Below are 18,058 nucleotides of genomic sequence, written 5' to 3' on the forward strand. Positions count from 1 at the left end.
TTTGAGCCCTCAACTCGTAAATTTAGCCTTTACTACCCCTCCCAAGGAGGGAAGGGAGGATGATGGAAGTTAACTGACTTCACTATTATAATTTTTTTGTCAAATAATGTCAGTATACCAAATTTCAGGTCAATTGGATGAGCCCTTTCTGAGAAAATAGTTTTTTCCACACACACACACACACACTAACTATATATATAACCTACACCCAGTGGTCGAAGTAGACATTTAGAAGTCAAAGTATGAAAAATGTAATGGGAATGTAAGTGAATGGAATGTGATAGTGTTACAATGAAGGCAGTATGAGAACCATTGCTACACCTATATCTACCTCTATCAATACTCGACATTTACATTGTCAACAATCACAATGCCAACATTAATAAACCAATGTCAGTGGGTCTCATTGGCAATGAGACTCACATGGCGCAATAAAGGCTGCTCTATCTGCAGATAGTGATATATCAGGGGAATCAGAGATCTATACAGCTGGTCCTTTTTCCTTTCTATACCAATGGTCTGTGATTAGTAGTTAAATTAAAAGAATTACTAAATTCAATATCTACGTCTCATTCATTGTGTGTTGTAATTCTTCTTGTACTGTGGAATTCTAAATACATAAACAAATTTAATAATTAAAACAAAAAATAAATTTTTAAAATATTTATTTATTCCCAGCATGCAGTCTGAAAAATTAAACATAAATCAGGTAAAAATACATACAGTTTAACAACACACTGAATATATTGCATATATATGTAGAAAAATACAACACTATAGATAAAATTATGCAAGAAATATAGTTTTAGTGATGGATGAAATTAAAGATATAAAACTTGGCGGCAGAACACAGAAAATTAGTTGGTAATTTAAATCCAAGTTAAATCAACTTATACATGAAATGAAGAGGTAATATTAATATCAAAAGGAGGTAAGAGCTCAGCATTATATCTTACTTTAGAGGCCCTCTATTATGCCAAAATGAAATTATATGTAGCACATATACGTTTAATACTCGAAATTCATATCAATTTACAAAAAATAGACACTCAGGGGTAAATTTATGAAGCTGTGAGTTTCCGGTGGGGTTGAAAAGTGGAGATGTTGCCTATAGCAACCAGATTCTAGATGTCATTTTGTAGAATGTACTAAATAAATGATAACTAGAATCTGATTGGTTGCTATAGGCAACATCTCTACTTTTCAAATCCACCGGAAACTCACAGTTTGATACATTTACCCCCGGGAGTGGTTTTGGACAAAGAAAATATTTATTTTCCTATAGACTTTTGTATCCATCCAGTATTTCCACTAATAATTTTAATAGACAATCACTGTTACATCTATATTTTAAGTTCAAGACCATTTTAGGTCCTGGTATCAACAGTATGCACATGGATAGAGGGAGTGGATACAGCAGGTATTTGTACCCAGCACACTCCAAGTTACCTAGTTCTGCTTCCAAGCCAAAAATAGGAGAAAAATGTAGCACAGTGCCACCAAACACTTATTTTATATAAAGTGATTAAGTCTTTTATTGCATTACCTACTCCTGCGTTCACATATTATAACATATTTACCAATTATTCTGAAGGCATCCAGATGTGGATATGGAGAGTGTTTAATTAAAACAAATAGTGAGGTGAGTAACAACACGGAGAACATGTGCAACGTTATGCCACACTGTTCTGTCCACCTGGGTCATTGCATGGGCGGAGCAGAAGGAACAAAGACCATATGCTTTTCATGGCTGCACATACAGTCACTCTCACAGTGTGAGACATTATGACATCTCAGACAGGTAGTAATGCTCAATGAGTGCTTCTTAATTAGAACGCTATGGTGCGTAGTTGTAACTCTGATCTGTGTAACCAGTACTCAGCTTCTCCCTCCCCTTCTACTCTCATTTCTCTCCTTCCTACCTGTCAGGACAAACAGTGGAAACCTTCAACCAGGACAGAACATGCTACGCCCCAGCTCAGGTAATAACCAACATCTTTCTGGAACTGAGATCAGGCTGAGCAGTATTGAGCATTGTTGAATGAGGAGAACTGTATAAAAGCATACAAGGATGCTGATAGCAGATAAAGACAATGTAAGTAGGAGAGAAAGAGGAGCGCTGGAGATTGGAACATAAGAAATGCAAGCAGGGGACTAAGAGCCAGCTAAGATGACATAAATCTAGGAAGAAAACATAAAGTTGAGATCAGGAAAGACAGTAAGAAAGACATGAGTATAATAATAGTTCTGGTGTACCCTCCTATAATCTGCAACATAGCCGCCTCTGACTAAACTGGTAGGTGTCTCACTATAGTTTTGTTAGTCATAAAAATGTTTTATTCAGAAGATTTAGCAACCTTGTTTCCCCATAAGGTGTGAACACAATAAGTTATACACTCTGAAGCTGTCATGTGCGGCAAGAAAGCAGCATTTTCCATGGAAAGATATGTTACTAAAGTTTATTACTAAGGTTGGTTATTATGGCTGTTCATCCAGAGACCCTCCAGTTCGACATGACGCCTGCTCACTGGCTATACAGCCAGTACATGATGTCCTCATCATCCACATGTTGTACATGATGATGCCCCCTCCACCTTTATACTGGAGAATACGCAAGCTTCAGTCGGCATTACTCCTTGTGACACCCCTGCCATACATACAATGCATGTGCATAGCACCTGAGTGTACTTACATGCTGTGCAATTAGCACTGTATCAAGATATTTGATTGAATTAAACTCGCTCCATCGGAATCTACGCACAAAATGCACTTTTATTGGTCAATATATAGTAATATTTGAACCAAAGGGAACCTTGAAGAAAAGTTTAATAGTTTTCTAGTTAATGCATGCAATATTATTTAGAAACGTAACTGTAGCGATTTCAGAATATGGACGCTCATCTTCACTTTGTATCCATTATTTTTTAATCACAGTAGAAATCGATAGCCTGTAGCAGAGATAAAAAGAAGATATTTGCATTTAACACCAAAAGTACCTTAAAAAACGTCAGTATATAGCTGTAACAGGAAAGAATCCACTATCACTAGAAGATATTTCTGCCTTTAGAAATTGTTTCAATTAGAATAAGCAGTCTTTATTTTTATCTGTGCTGCATGGTCTGTACCCAATATCTATTCAATGCCAGTGAGGGTATGCTAGGGTAACTAGTAATAAAACAACATGGGCTGCTTTACAGCCAAGTCAACATCTGTGTTTAGTTAGATGGGATCCTTCAAGTGCTTCAGTTTCCAACCATAGACCAAAAACATAACGGTAGGTTAGTTGGCTTCTGATGTAAATTAACCCAGCATGTTGTTTGTGTGGTACGGAATTTATTCTGTGAACTTGGCTGGAGCAGGGACTGGTATGAATAAACTTTCCCTGTAAAACACTGTGTAATATATTGTCACTTTATGAATAAAGGATGATAATGATAACAGTACTTGGCAAAGTCACTTTAATGAGGGTAGTGTTATAAACTGCCTTGTTTCTTTGTGTGCATTTTACCCTCTGTTATAATTTGCCTTGTTACCCTGTGTGCACATTACCCTGCAGTATCTGTGATTCTCCAGAGGAGCTGCTGTCCGGCCGTTCCTCTATCAGGGGTTAACTAGCACTGCTAGTTAATTATCCACACCTGTCTGTGGCCTATATATGCCTGTCTTTTCCTGAAACCCTTTGCTGGTCATTGAAGCTTCTAGCCTGTTCATGTGGCTCTGTTCCTGGATTACCTGCATGTGTCTCTGTTCCTGGTTTCAGTTAAGGTTATTTTGCTGCATTTCTTTATCATTTATCTGTTTGCCAAGATCTGGAAATCCGTTGTTTCATTCAGCTTGAACTATCTACTGTTTATTTGCCTTCCCTGGAATATACCTTTACTGCAATAAACAGTTTAAACGTTTATTTCATGTGTCTGGCTCCATGGCTGTAATCAAGGAATTGGTTTTGAACAGAACCATAACAGGTAGTGTGTGAAAGGAACACGAGTAAACAGTACATCATTCAGTCACTCAGATTGCATGGTAGGCCCCCACTGATAGATCTTGCAAAATAATCCCTTTTCTATCTCAGACAGCATTTATATGTTTATGCACTTTGTAGATGTAGTTGCACATACTGTGCTTTCCATAAATACAGGGCTGGATTAACCCCGAGGTCTAACTGGGCTACAGCCCAGGGGCCTCGGGCATCCAGGGGGCCCTTAAAAGTGCTCAGCAGCATTACTGATAGGTGCGGGGGCGCCCCTGGCCCGATCAATGCTGCTGAGCCTGTCACTGTAGTCCTTCCCCGGCGCTCAGTAATCTCCTTACTGAGAAGATCTTGTGAGAGTGAGACTATGAGTCTCACCTCACTAGATCTCCTCAGCAAGGCGCTTACAGCGCACCGAGGAAAGACTACAGTGACAGGAGAAGGAGGTAAGCGCTTGGGGGGGGCGGTGGGTGTCTCACAGGGGGGGCCTCATGGTGAATGGAAGCCCCCTTAGCCCAGGGGCCTCCATTCCCTTAATCCAGCCCTGCATAAATATGAGCACAGTGAAGTCATAAGGCGGGATTACAGAAACTCACCTTTCTTTTCTGGTTAACACCTTTTATGATTGGCCCTTTTGAGAACTGACACAGCTGATTGCCAGTTTCTTATTGGTCAAGCAAGAGTTGCAAATATGCTTTGTTGAATTAGGCTGTTACCTTTGGTGTATGTCTTGGAGTCACTGGGCCTAAACCAACCTGAAGACTAGAGAACTGTTTATGAAAGAAAAACAAGAGATCTGAAGGAAGCAGAGTTCAGGCAGAACTATGGCACAGAAAACGGGCACAGCAAGTGACGGTTTGGAATATCCTGAAAAATGTGTTGGTGGATTTAGCAATTGGCCGTTACTATGTCAGCTGAGGAAAACAACTGGTGATAGAAAAATTATCAGAGCTGGGAAGAAAAACCGAAGGGCTTTAATCAAGATTTACATGAATAAGGACTTAGAATCTGGGCATTGATTGGCTATGCATTAATTAGTAAGGTAATTAACTGGTTAACAAGGAGGCATCTATGAGGTTTTTTTTATTCCCAGGCCCCAAATTGTCACCCATTCTCCATGACTCTGACACATCGACACAAAAGTTCATTAATGTCCCATAGAAAACGTAGTCCCAAACGTACAAAAATGCACCTTGGTTTTTTGCACACACTTGTTCTGGCTCTCTCCATTACATAACATAACATAACATTATACCTTCAAGGGAAAAAAAGATACTAAATCTAGAATGTTTACCTTGCTTTCTGACCTCTATAGGTGCATCAAACCTTGTGCAAAATACATATATTCAATTTCCCTGTACTTGGTAGAACTCAGTTGAATTTTAGAGTTAATTTCTTGATTTGGACTAATAGCCTAAAAGTATCTTTGCAAATAATCATGGGAGAGAGTTGGGTCATTTCCAGTTTTCCTAGTTACTGACCATGTGCCAGCACTTAGTAGTTTAGAGATGTCACTTCTGTCAGAGCCACACCAAAAATTTCATTTCACAATGTCATTGTGCTTTTGATGTTGACAGCTTGGTACAATAATTGGAATAAAGTTATATTTCTCTCTTACAAAAGTCTTCAGAAACACACACTCACTGCAGTCATGACCGTGACCGCTAACGTTGGGCTTACAGGTAGGAACGGACAGGTGCAGTTCTAAGCCCAATGATCGGTGTGACAACAATCACAGTGATAACAAATAGCAGTTGACAGTGTTGTATTTCAGAAGGCAAGCACTGGCAGTGATAGGCAGAGGGCACGCCCGTACAGGGGCAACAATAGGTAAACAGGGGCGACAGAAGGTAAACAACAAGGGCAGGCAGATGGCAAGAACAAGCAGAGGTAGGATTAGCACTAGAAAATGGTCAACGAACAGAGGTTATGAATGTTATAGTCTTAACACATTAGATAATACTAAATGGACACTAATAAACTATGAGATCCCACTATGATGTCTACATTTCCAACATTTAACTGCTCTGTATCAACTGTGTAGCAAAGGCTGGGCCAGGCCAACTATGTATGATAATATCTAGAAGTAACAGCAAATACTATTTAAAGTACCTTTATTTAGAGATGCCTAATGCAATTCTTTCCTTTTTAGATTATAAAATGATTTTCTGTATAACAAAATTCTAGATGCATTTAAATGTATTAAATGATCAGCTGAATAATGCATAAAAATATAATGTATTTTGGATTGTAAAAGGGGAAGCACAGAACATATAGATAAGTAAATATATGTACACATGCATCTCATACAGTTCTGGTGTTTGTATAACCAGTTCTACAGTAAAGATAAAAATTCATTTGGGAAGTGTGGAGGAAAACATGAAACGTTATTATATGTGCATTCAATGATCCATCTGTCTAGAAGTGAGAGGCGTAAGTAATGCTGCCAAATGTTGCCTCGTTTCCACGTCTGCAGTAACAAATATCTTCATAAACAACTGTTCATTTTGCTAGTATTCAATCTGCTGGGTGATTTGCAGCTACAGTTCAGAATGCAGAAACAAATACAATTTTGTTGGAATGCATTGTTTAAATGACCTTTTAAAACATCAAATAAACAATTATATTAGCTGTTGACTGATTTTTGATGTTAAGAATATATTAATATTATTAAAATAAAAAGATCTGCTGCCAATCGATGGTTTGATGGTGTCCAGGGATAGATGTATAATTAGGCATAATTGATGCGTGTCTCTGACCGCCCACAAGCAGAGATATTTTATCCATTCATCCATCCTTCCTACTTATTCATGAGCTCTACTGATTTATAGCTATTATGCCTGCCTGTACCATCACCCATTTTATTTATTACTATGCCTGGCATCGGCATATAGCCACACATATAACGCTATAACTTACAGTCGTTAATGATTACTTTTCCCATTAGGAATATAGTTATGAGCACTTAAGGCGCCTTCATCTACAGACCCCTAAAATGTCAATATGGTTCTGACAGGATAAATAGTACTTGAAATCTGCATGATGTAAGGTCGCCTGGCTTGAAAAACATGCCTTTTTATTTGTACATACAAATCTATAGTTGCTACTGTTGAGCTGATGCATCTATAAGTCATACACGTCAGACCTTGAAGCTCAACATTATATGAAAGGATGCACTCCACTGTTAAGTATTGTGGTCAAGAAAGAATGTTGCGTGTGTTTTAGGACTATATTTTTGCTATAGATTTCTCAGATAGAGTATGCAGTAGAGATATATTCAGTATGTAAAGGGTCACGCCACTGGTAAGTCTCAAGGTCAAGAAAGCTTGGTCATTATCTTCATTCTAGGCTTTTTGGAGCAGGCTTCTTTAACAGTTGCTGAGGCCTTATGAAGTTGCTCCTGTAGTTTTCTACTTGTATAAGTGGGATTATTTTTTTTTATTACCGTAAAATCCTCAGTAGACTTTTGTATTTGTATTAGTGTTCGGCCAGTTCATCTTGTTCCGACCATGGCTACATAGAAGATTAACTGCATTCCCCTTAGTCAAGGACAGTGTCTTTTATAGTAGATGGTTTAGGCCAGAGCTCAGTCAAATTTTGCAGTCTCCCTATCATATTCTATCATAGTAGCTTCACTAATTATAAGGTGAATGTTCTTGCAGACAGGCTGTTCGGCTCCATGTGTAATATGGGAGTGTTATAGGTGTTGTGCATCTCCTGGGTATGGTGGCTGGGTTTGGAGGTTTGATAATGGGGTGCGAGCAGAAATCAGCGCTACTTCAGTAAAAAAAAAAAATCTGTAAAAGGTTTATCACAGCTGTTCCGGAGGCAATTCACGTGGATATTTAGGGAATTGAATCTGCCACTTTGAGGAACTTGTGAATTAATTAATATTGGGTCAGTATACAAAATGGATGCTTGGGAGTAGGTCATGGTGCAAAATTATGCCCTAAAGATGGACGGAGCACAATATTGTGAGAGGTTCCTTCCTATTCTCCAGACCAGGCTTAGACAACCAGAGGTTTTTCATTGAAATACCAGAGCAGGGCAAAGTACGGAAAGTGTTATTTCAACAACAACTTGAAAGCCACAGGCTACCTATTAAGGGGAGGGTTAAAAATGTTTGCTCCATGGAACTCGTAAAGAAAGGATCTACTAGTTCTGCGGTTAATCAGCCCCATTTACATTATCAGTCTAATATGGTAAGGAATGTATAAGTGGGATTTTTTTTTTTTTTATTACCGTAGAATCCTCAGTAGACTTTTGTATTTGTATTAGTGTTCGGCCAGTTCATCTTGCTCCGACCATGGCTACATAGAAGATTAACTGCATTCCCCTTAGTCAAGGAAAGTATCTTTTATAGTAGATGGTTTAGACCAGAGCTCAGTCAAATTTTTGCAGTCTCCCTATCATATTCTATCATAGTAGCTTCACTAATTATAAGGTGAATGTTCTTGCAGACAGGCTGTTCGGCTCCATGTGTAATATGGGAGTGTTATAGGTGTTGTGCATCTCCTGGGTATGGTGGCTGGGTTTGGAGGTTTGATATCCCTATGTAGGCCGGTTGATTGCTCCTTGGTGTGTGGTGCGCCTGTTTCCTGGTTGGCCAATGGCCTGGCAGTCCATTCTGGTGTACCTATCCTTGAACAGGTTAGAGTTAGCGCTTATCTGGAGGTGTTGAAAGAAATTGGTGCTCCTGTTAATCTTTGGTCACACTTAATTGGGGTTGGGGTTGGTTAAAGCTTAGAGAAGAGGAATAATATTGAACAGTTCCCGCTCTGATACTTCCCTGTTGAGTCTCTGGGGATCCTGGGATGGGGAACGAGCCTCGCTTATGGCTCACAATACAGGCGCTGTAAACCCGAAAAAAAGCTGATAGGGAGGACCCTCCTTTTGGCCAGTGCCAGGCTAGGAAAGTCCAATGCTCTGTGCACTTGTAGGCCCCTTGTAGCTGCGCCAGTTTGAACAATCCTACAGGATTTAGCTTCTCTGGTCTCAGGTACCAAAGGTGTTTAATAACCAGTGGGAGCACTGGATGGTATTTGCATTTTTATATGTGTTTGACTTGCGTTGCATTGCAGTGTGTTTTATTTTACTTTTCTGGGCCCAACTCAGTGTCTCTGAGGCAGTTAAAAACTTATAGTCATCTCATTGGAGTGCATTGTAAACACAATGAGATGCGATTAAGAAGTATTTACATATGAGCTTAACTTGAACATATAACCAGCAGCAGAACTGTCTTCTGAGAGAATAACTGGCCATCCTCCAAAACCTGCTTAAGGACCTCCCCTGTATATAACATGTAATGTAACATCTAAAGAAGATCATAATTGGCATATATTCTAAGATCAACATCAGCTGGAATATAAAAATACAGGTTTAGTATTGTCACCAGAAGAATACAGAATACAGTCAAAAGAAGAGATATAATTCAGGTAAATTTTTGTTATTGGTTCAGTAGCTTGCTGACTTACTGTTGTGGGAAAATCCTGAAGTGTGTCCTGGTAGACATTCAGCTCTGTGATGAGACTGCTAGGAAAATAACCAACAACTCCTGTTTGATCCCTGTACTGGTCACTATAAACCTGTCAGTGAGAAGGAGAATTAGACAAGGTCAGCCTATCTCTAGTTTACATAAGTTCACACTGGTATGGAACAAAACAGCTGTCACATCTACTCACCAATCATATTTGTCATTGTTCTTACGGATGAACAGTAAAATAAATCTTACAAATTGCTCATCTAGCCTACTAGACGGACCACATGTGGAAATAATAAGTGGTAATTTATATTTCTAATGTCAACATCATTAGTCGAAAGCTTCTTTAACCTACATGTTTTATACAGTATGAAAAATCATTAATGAACCTTCAAAACAGCTAGATATCACCATTAGCTGGTGAAGACCTGCAAGATCCTACCTTTGTAAATGTATAATTAACTGATTTGAAGAGACATATTTAGATTAATGACAGTTTAAGCCTCTGATACAAGCTTTGATCACGTACTTTAAATGCTCAAGGAATGATTAATTGTTGCAGGCTACTTCAGGAATGTTCTGATTATGGTAATTTAGATATAAACAAAGAAAGGGTTCTGAGGGCAAATACAATTTCAAAAGTGCTATGGAATATTATATCAGATGATTAGCATATAGTGAATTGTGGCCAAGTTAACGATGGCTAAACCAATCTGTACAGTCAACCTATGGCACTGCAGCTGTGGCAGAACTACAGTACCCAGTATTCTTTGTCAGAATCTATAGTTTAATAAGCTGGAGCAGTTTTGCTACTATTGCCTGGTCTCATGAAACGCATAACATTGCATTTCGGCCGACAATATCTCAGCTCATCTATGTTTATTGTCACAGGTATAAAGTTCATTGCTTCACAGTGAGCTTCTATTTTTATTATCATCAATCCAATTATTTATTTTATATACTATACAGTCTTATTTTTCCCAATTATTTTAAGTGTACTTTAATTAAAGAGTCTATCCAACTTCAGATTATTTTAATTTGTTGTCTAGTACGCTCCATCCTAAAACTTTTACTATACGCATTTTTTTTTATTTCTGTCTTTCTGTCTTCTGTCTGCATTTTTAGACATGCATTTATATCATCAGGCAGAAATGATTATTTAAAAAATTAACAGTTGTTTATTTTAAAATTGAAGAACTTGATGACATTAAGTCATAGCAAAAAAAAAAGATAACAAAATGTATTCTGTTATAGGGCACGTATAACACAATACATTAAAGCAGTTAAAAAAACGGAGGGCACCTTTAAACTATACAAAGTACTCTGTGGAATCTTTTCAAAAGGTTGCGCACAACTAAAATGAAGTTGGTTGATTTTAAATATCTCTTCGCAAAATCAAGATAGATACATATGTGACATTTCCATAAACTGACCAGGGGGTAAATGTATCAATCTGCGGGTTCTTCAACACCCGTGTGTTCAGCCTCTTCCGCGATTAAATTTCAAGCGGTGCTGCATTGTAAAGGGTTAACTTTGAACACGCGGGTGATGAAGAACCCGCAGATTGATACATTTACCCCCAGATGTCAATATCTAGTACTCAGCTAGCTGAAAATTTCACATAGATCAAGTGTCCTATATCATGGTATGAAAACATGAATATTGAAGAAAAAATAAAGTTGGATCAATATACTGTATATTCCAGGATTACATTATCTTTACATTTTACTCAGAATTGTGAGTATCAATAAGCTGATAAATCTTAATGGTATGGTATGGGTATCCCATGATGGTATGGGATATATGGAGATAAGGATTTACTGATTGATTGTGAGTGGAAAGATTTTCCAATCTACAGATATATTTTTTTAGATCATCTGTCACCTACACAAAGTGGAAGCTACTATCTTACAGGGCATATCAATACTTGTACCACAAATCCAGTTAGTGCATCGGACTCTTTGGGGCAGATTCAATTATCCACGATGTTCCTAAGAACGTACATTTTTACCGCCATTACGGTAATGGGGTGCGAGCAGAAATCAGCGCTACTTCAGTAAAAAAAAAAAATCTGTAAAAGGTTTATCACAGCTGTTCCGGAGGCAATTCACGTGGATATTTAGGGAATTGAATCTGCCACTTTGAGGAACTTGTGAATTAATATTGGGTCAGTATACAAAATGGATGCTTGGGAGTAGGTCATGGTGCAAAATGATGCCCTAAAGATGGATAGAGCACCATATTGTGAGAGGTTCCTTCCTATTCTCCAGACCAGGCTTAGACAACCAGAGGTTTTTCATTGAAATACCAGAGCAGGGCAAAGTACGGAAAGTGTTATTTCAACAACAACTTGAAAGCCACAGGCTACCTATTAAGGGGAGGGTTAAAAATGTTTGCTCCATGGAACTCGTAAAGAAAGGATCTACTAGTTCTGCGATTAATCAGCCCCATTTACATTATCAGTCTAATATGGTAAGGAATGCAGAGGTAAACACCTACCGATGGAGCAGCCTATAATTTCTTCTACATTGAGCATGCTATGTGTGCAATCATATTAAATTGACCACTCAAGACCAGAGGATGCTGCTGCTCTTATCTGGTGCAGTCTTTGGTGTCTCCAGACCAAACAAAATTTTAATGTAAGTATATAGGCAGAAAAAACTATGTTACTGTATAATCAATAGGCAGAACATGGATTAGTGGTCTACAAATACTCTGAAATGTTTCATGATCACCTGGTGCAGAATCTATAGGTGGCCAAGGGCACCAACTTCCCATATGTAAAAATGTTGCTGTTGATCAATCTCTTTAAGAATACCACGTACCTTAAGCGTTATGCCACAGTGCATCAAAAGCTGCTCCATCTGTGTGAAGAGCAACCATGTTTTCCTCAAAACCATGATTTTTGTAATTCTTTTCTGAAGTCTTTTGGGGAAAGCTGCAGTGTGGCTGCCTATAAAGGCTATGGATACCCAGTAAACAATACCACAATAATATCCATTGAATGTACCAATTCCTCACCCTTATCTGATTGTCAGCAATCATCCCTAAGGACAAGAGCGGTCAAGGGGGCAATTCCCCTGCATCCCCTCAGCCATCCCTCTCCTGAGCCTACCTCTGCTCTAGAGAGTAAGTTCACCACTTTCCAAATATCTTTTCCTATTGCATAGATCTTACATAATTGCTTATCATATTAGTCCTTTAATCCAATAAAAGTGATCGACAAATCACTATGTATGTGCAACTCTTAGTACATTGCAAAAATAATTATGTTGGTATGATCATGTTTAAATTACATGCTTCAAGTGAAAAATCGACAACCCAAGACATTTCAGTACACAGTCTTTGCAAGTAATCGTCAAGTGTAATCTTACACTTCCAAACCAGAATTCTCCTGCATCATCATCTTCCTTAAGTAGTTTAGTATAAACATAGACCAGATCGTCTCTCTTGATGTTAATAAATCTGCAGTCAGGAGCATTATAATCATCTACAGCTTTACCAAGTGATATAGCATCTGAAGGAGACAAAAACAAAGAATATTCAGAGAATTTTATCAAAAACAAGCCAAAAAGTTTGTTTTGCTTTAAATAATTAGTATTCCAAGCTTGGCACTGTAGCAGTATATGTGAAAAAAAGATGTCAGCAGTAGAAACAAGAGCATAAGTAAGCTAGCAATATCTATAGTACATACAGTGAAAGCAAAGGTAAATAATTGTATGTTCTCACATGCAGTTTTGCTTGTGCCCAAATTACACCTACATAGACAAGTGCATAAAGAAGACTATACAAAGCCACACACACCACAAGTTAATCACCGTAACAAACAGGTTGACGTTAGAGGTCATTAAAGAAGTTGTAAATCTTTATGTGTAAAGAAATGTGTAAGATACTCATAAAAATGTGTAAAGAAAAGAGAACAAAGAATTTGGGGTTAAAAAACAGTAGTATTACAGAGATCCAGTATTAGTAAAGTTAAAAAAAAACAAGGTAATAAAGCAAGGTAATTTTTAACCAAGAGAATGCGGATCTAAGAGGAAGAAAACATTAGCCACAGTAACATAATTCCAAAAAATGCATTTAAATTTATATCCCTGGCAAACTTACAAACGCATTCATCGTCAGCACAAAGTTTCGTCTTTGCCAACTTCTGCATGTAAGCCCCATTAGCCTCTTGGTGCATAAATCCAAAGAACAAGAATATAACCACAAAATAAACAACCGGAGACATTTCGCCCAATGCTTCCTCCCAAGAACCTCAGTCAATGTCTTAGTACAAAATACTGAGTTCCTCTACACGTTTAATCATATGCAGCACATTTATGCAGAAGCTGAACATCTGGAAAAATACAGACAGCCAATAGGGAATGACTTGTAAAACATTCCAATCACTCACATGGGCATGTGAATACAAGAAGGCTCCTGTACAGTTGTTTATGAAAGAAGCTTCACTTACTTTGAAAAACAACTTCATGCACATTGAGCATTTACCATTCTAACAATTGTAACGTACCATGTATAGTCTGTTTCTTTTAATAAATAATTTTGAGAGGTGCATTATTTATTATATTACATATTTAACAACCTAGACATACATAGACTAGAGGTGCTCACTGACCCCTGTGAAGTGGTTTTGGTTTTGGATCTATGGGCAGCATGGTGGTTGAGTGGTTAGCACTTTTGCCTCACAGCACTGGGGTCATGAGTTCAATTCCCGACCATGGTCTTATCTGTGTGGAGTTTGTAGGTTCTCCCCGTGTTTGCGTGGGTGTCCTCCGAGGTCTCCGGTTTCCTCCCACACTCCAAAAACATACTAGTAGGTTATTTGGCTGCTATCAAAACTGACCCTAGTCTCTCCCTCTCTCTCTCTCTGTATATTAGGGAATTTAGACTGTAAGGTCCAATGGGGCAGGGATTGGTGTGAATGAGTTCTCTGTACAGCGCTGCTGGCACTATATAAATAAATGGTGATGATGATGATGATCTGGATTATCTTTGTGTTTTGGTTTTGATTTTGGCAAAACGGCCCTCGTGTGTTTTGGTTTTGGATCTGTATTTTTTTAGAAAAATAGCAAAAATATGCTAAAATCACATAATTTTGCTCTTTTTTGATCCTACATTATTATTAACCTTAATAACACTAATTTCAAGTCATTTGCAGTCCATTTTGACCACCTCACAAGTCACATTATTATTTTGATACACTTTCGAACAAATACTGCAGCGACCTGGCTGGATGATAAGCGACAGAGCAATGACTCAAACACACAGCAGTCCCTACCACATCTAGGACACATTGGCACACAGCAGTGGCAAGCAGTGGCAGAAAACAAAAGTAGGGCTAGATGGAATTGTCCTTTGATCATGAAACCAGTTATGGTTCATTTGATTGCTCCACCTGTTTCTTGGATAACTGGGGTAATTCTACAGCTAATACATGGCAACGAGCGCTGACCCCCCGGGATGTGTGCTTTTATCAGACCCAGACCAATCCAGGGTGCCAGACAATGCACTAAAAAGAGCCATTGTAATTCCCAGCAAAAAGCCAGTTCATCAGTGAGCTTCAAATCAGCCCAAATTCCCACAAAATTATAATCTAGTTAGGTACCTTTGATGTAAAGTGCAGATTACAAACACTCGATGAAACAGCAGCAAAGTGGAAGTTTATACATATACACGTCTAGTTAGACATCCATGCTTACATTACTTCTGCAAGCAACTTTGTTCTTTGTTAATAAAACTGTTGTCTTTATACGGTTAAAAAAAAATTAAAAATAATCCTCCACCATTCTTTGGATGTTGATAGTTGATAGTAGGATCAGGTGGAGTTACAGCAGAGGTGTGTCACATAACACTTGAGCTGTCATCTTGCTCAACAGGTGCTCCTTGTATCTCTTCAGATCTGGGTCAGTTGGAAACAAAGAGAAGACATATCTCTTAAACCGAGGATCAAGCACAGTCGCCAAAATGTAGTGATCCGATTTCAAGATTTTGATAACTCTTGGATCCTGGCGAAATGAATAAAGTTCTTGATCTACAAGTTCGATATACTTAGCGTAATTGCTTTGTTTAATCTCCTCCTTCAGTTTCTCAAGCTGTTTTTCCAAAAGTCTAAGGGAATCACTGACTCAAGCTAGCAGTATCTGAACTCACTTCACAGGTGACTACTTTGAATGGCTTCAGCACCTTGCACAGCACGGAAGGTATTCTCCACTGTGCTTGACTAAAATACATTCCCCCCTCCTTTCCCAATGTCATGGCTTGTGGAGAAAGCATTGATGACTTTCCGCTGTTCCTCCATCCACAGAAGCATATACAGGGTGGAATTCCACCTTGTCACCACCACTTGCTTCAGTTGGTGACAGGGCAAATTAAATTGCTCTTGCAGCTCTTGCAATCTCCAACACGCTGATGCTGAATGCCGGAAATGTACAGATATTTTATGGGCCGCAGACAACATCTCCTGCACGTCCCTGTCATTTTTTAAAAAGCTCTGCACCACCAAGTTCATTGTGTGAGCAAAACAGAGAATGTGATTAAATTCACCCAGCTGTAATGCTCTCACAGTATCGGTGGTGTTATCAGAAATTACATATCCTGAGGAGAGTCCAAGCAGGATAAGCCATGTTGTAATGACATCCTTTAGTTTTTTTTAACAGATTGTCAGCTGTATGCCTCTTAATGAAGCCGGTGATACACAGAGTAGCCTGCCTCTGACAAATGTGACATGCTGCTGCTGTTCCTGCTGGTGAAGGCGAATCCCCAACCCAGTGGGTTGTCACAGTCATATAATCTTTAGTTTGCCCAATTCCGCTTGTCCACATATCTGTGGTTAAGTGTGCAGTGGGTAGAATGGCATTTTGCAGCCCAATAATAACATTTTTACAAACCTTCTGGTAAAGGTGAGGAATAGCTTTTCTATTGAAATGATGTTCATGATGGAATTTGGTAAAGGGGACACAAGACCTCAAGTAACGGTCTAAAACCAGCTGCATTAATAGTGGATATTGGACGCAGATCTAATACTAACATAGTCGCCATGGCGTCTGTGATCCGCTTTGCGACTTGGTGACAGCATTTATACTTGCTTCCTCTTGCAAAGGATTGTTTAACAGTCAATTGTTGTAAACTACTAGTAGTCTTCTTCTTGGTCTGCTTCTGGGATGAAGATTCACCCCCAGCAGCATGGTCATTTAATCATTGCTGAAATCCTAATATACCAGTCGTTGCAATCTTTTTTTCTGAATTTGCACTAATAAATGTAGGGTCTAATATACACCCAAATTGAAGAGCTGCTTTGGTCATTTTGTCATTGCTGAAATAGTAATCTACAAGTCCTTGCAGGCTCTTTTACTTAATTTGCACTACTAAGTGTAGGGTGTAATATACACCCAAAGATGAGTGCTCTATTGCTAAGAGTCATTGATGAATAGGAAGACAAGCAGGCATGTCTTCTGAATTTGCAGACAAATTCTACTGCCTTATATAGGTAACAACCAAAGACAAGTGGTCCATTGCTAAGAGTCATTGATGAATAGGAAGACAAGCAGGCTTGTCTTCTGAATTTGCAGGCAAATTCAACAGTGTTATATTGAATAAACAGACACATAGGGGGAAAAGGAGAAGAGGGAGACAGACAATTAATCATCTTCCTCTTCCTCAGGACTGTCAATGGTGTTATAGTCTCTTAGTAGGCTGTGGATCAGCCTGCGACTGTCCTGGATGGTTATCTTCTCCCTTTTCAAGATGAGGTGATTCCTGGCAAGCCAAATAGCGTCCTTAAAGCAGCTCATTAGGCTCCATGCCTCCTGGATTTCCTGTAACGGACTTACCTGATCCCCGCCGCTCCGTCCAGAAGCCGCACTTCCGCATCCAGGACCATGTGACCGCACCCGGAGGCGGTCACATGATTTTGAATCCCCTTCAGCATAAAAACCTCACTCTGGCACTCGCTGAGTGTCAGAGCAACACTTACCTGTTCCTGGCTCCTGTTCTTCGTGGATTGCAGTGTCTTCCTGTGTGCTGATCTCTGCCTGTTTGACTTCCCTGGCTCTCCTATCCCTGTGTACCGACCCGGCTTGCTGACCATTCTCCTACTCTTGTGACCCGTGTACCGAACCTGGCTTGTTGACTTCGAGTTGCCTTCTGATTCTGCCTGACTCCATTCCTGTGTACCGAACCGGCTTGTTTGACTCCGCTACCTCCGCTTCACTCCGCTGTACTACATCTTGGGGCGAACCTCGGGACCGCGACCTGCGACTCCTGGCAGCGAAGCCCACCCCGCCTTGCGGCGGTTCTTGGTGAACACCGGGGAGATCGTTAGACTCCGCACCTCAGGTAAGCCAGCGCTAATCAAGATTAGTAATAGAAGTATCCAGAATCTGTTACATTGCCCCAATGATGTGGATCCCAGTAAATAATCCATAAAATACAGAATGGTATGAAAGGCAACGTATTATCCCTCCTGTGATGGTCTCAATAAGCGCCTTCTCGGATGTTACTTTCAAAAAGAAAGAAATTGTTCAAATGACACAATGTGTCTAAAACTCTGATACTGGCGCACTAGAAAAGTAATATCCACAGGTTGTCCAGGATAATGATCCTATGTA

At 39.2% G+C, this 18,058-nt stretch overlaps 1 protein-coding gene across 1 annotated transcript; it reads right to left on the reverse strand.

Moving 5' to 3' along the window:
- Positions 1-720: 720 nt before the first annotated feature.
- OTOR (otoraplin) lies at positions 721-13,754 on the reverse strand. Its single transcript, XM_075203937.1, has 4 exons — positions 13,557-13,754; positions 12,824-12,966; positions 9,445-9,555; positions 721-2,948 (listed from the first exon to the last, which is right to left on the reverse strand). The coding sequence occupies exons 1-4, from the start codon at positions 13,678-13,680 to the stop codon at positions 2,925-2,927; spliced, it is 402 nt and encodes a 133-aa protein (XP_075060038.1). The 5' UTR covers positions 13,681-13,754; the 3' UTR covers positions 721-2,924.
- Positions 13,755-18,058: the final 4,304 nt, after the last annotated feature.

The sequence above is a fragment of the Mixophyes fleayi genome, chromosome 3, assembly GCF_038048845.1.
Source record: "Mixophyes fleayi isolate aMixFle1 chromosome 3, aMixFle1.hap1, whole genome shotgun sequence".
NCBI classification, from domain to species: Eukaryota; Metazoa; Chordata; class Amphibia; order Anura; family Limnodynastidae; genus Mixophyes; species Mixophyes fleayi.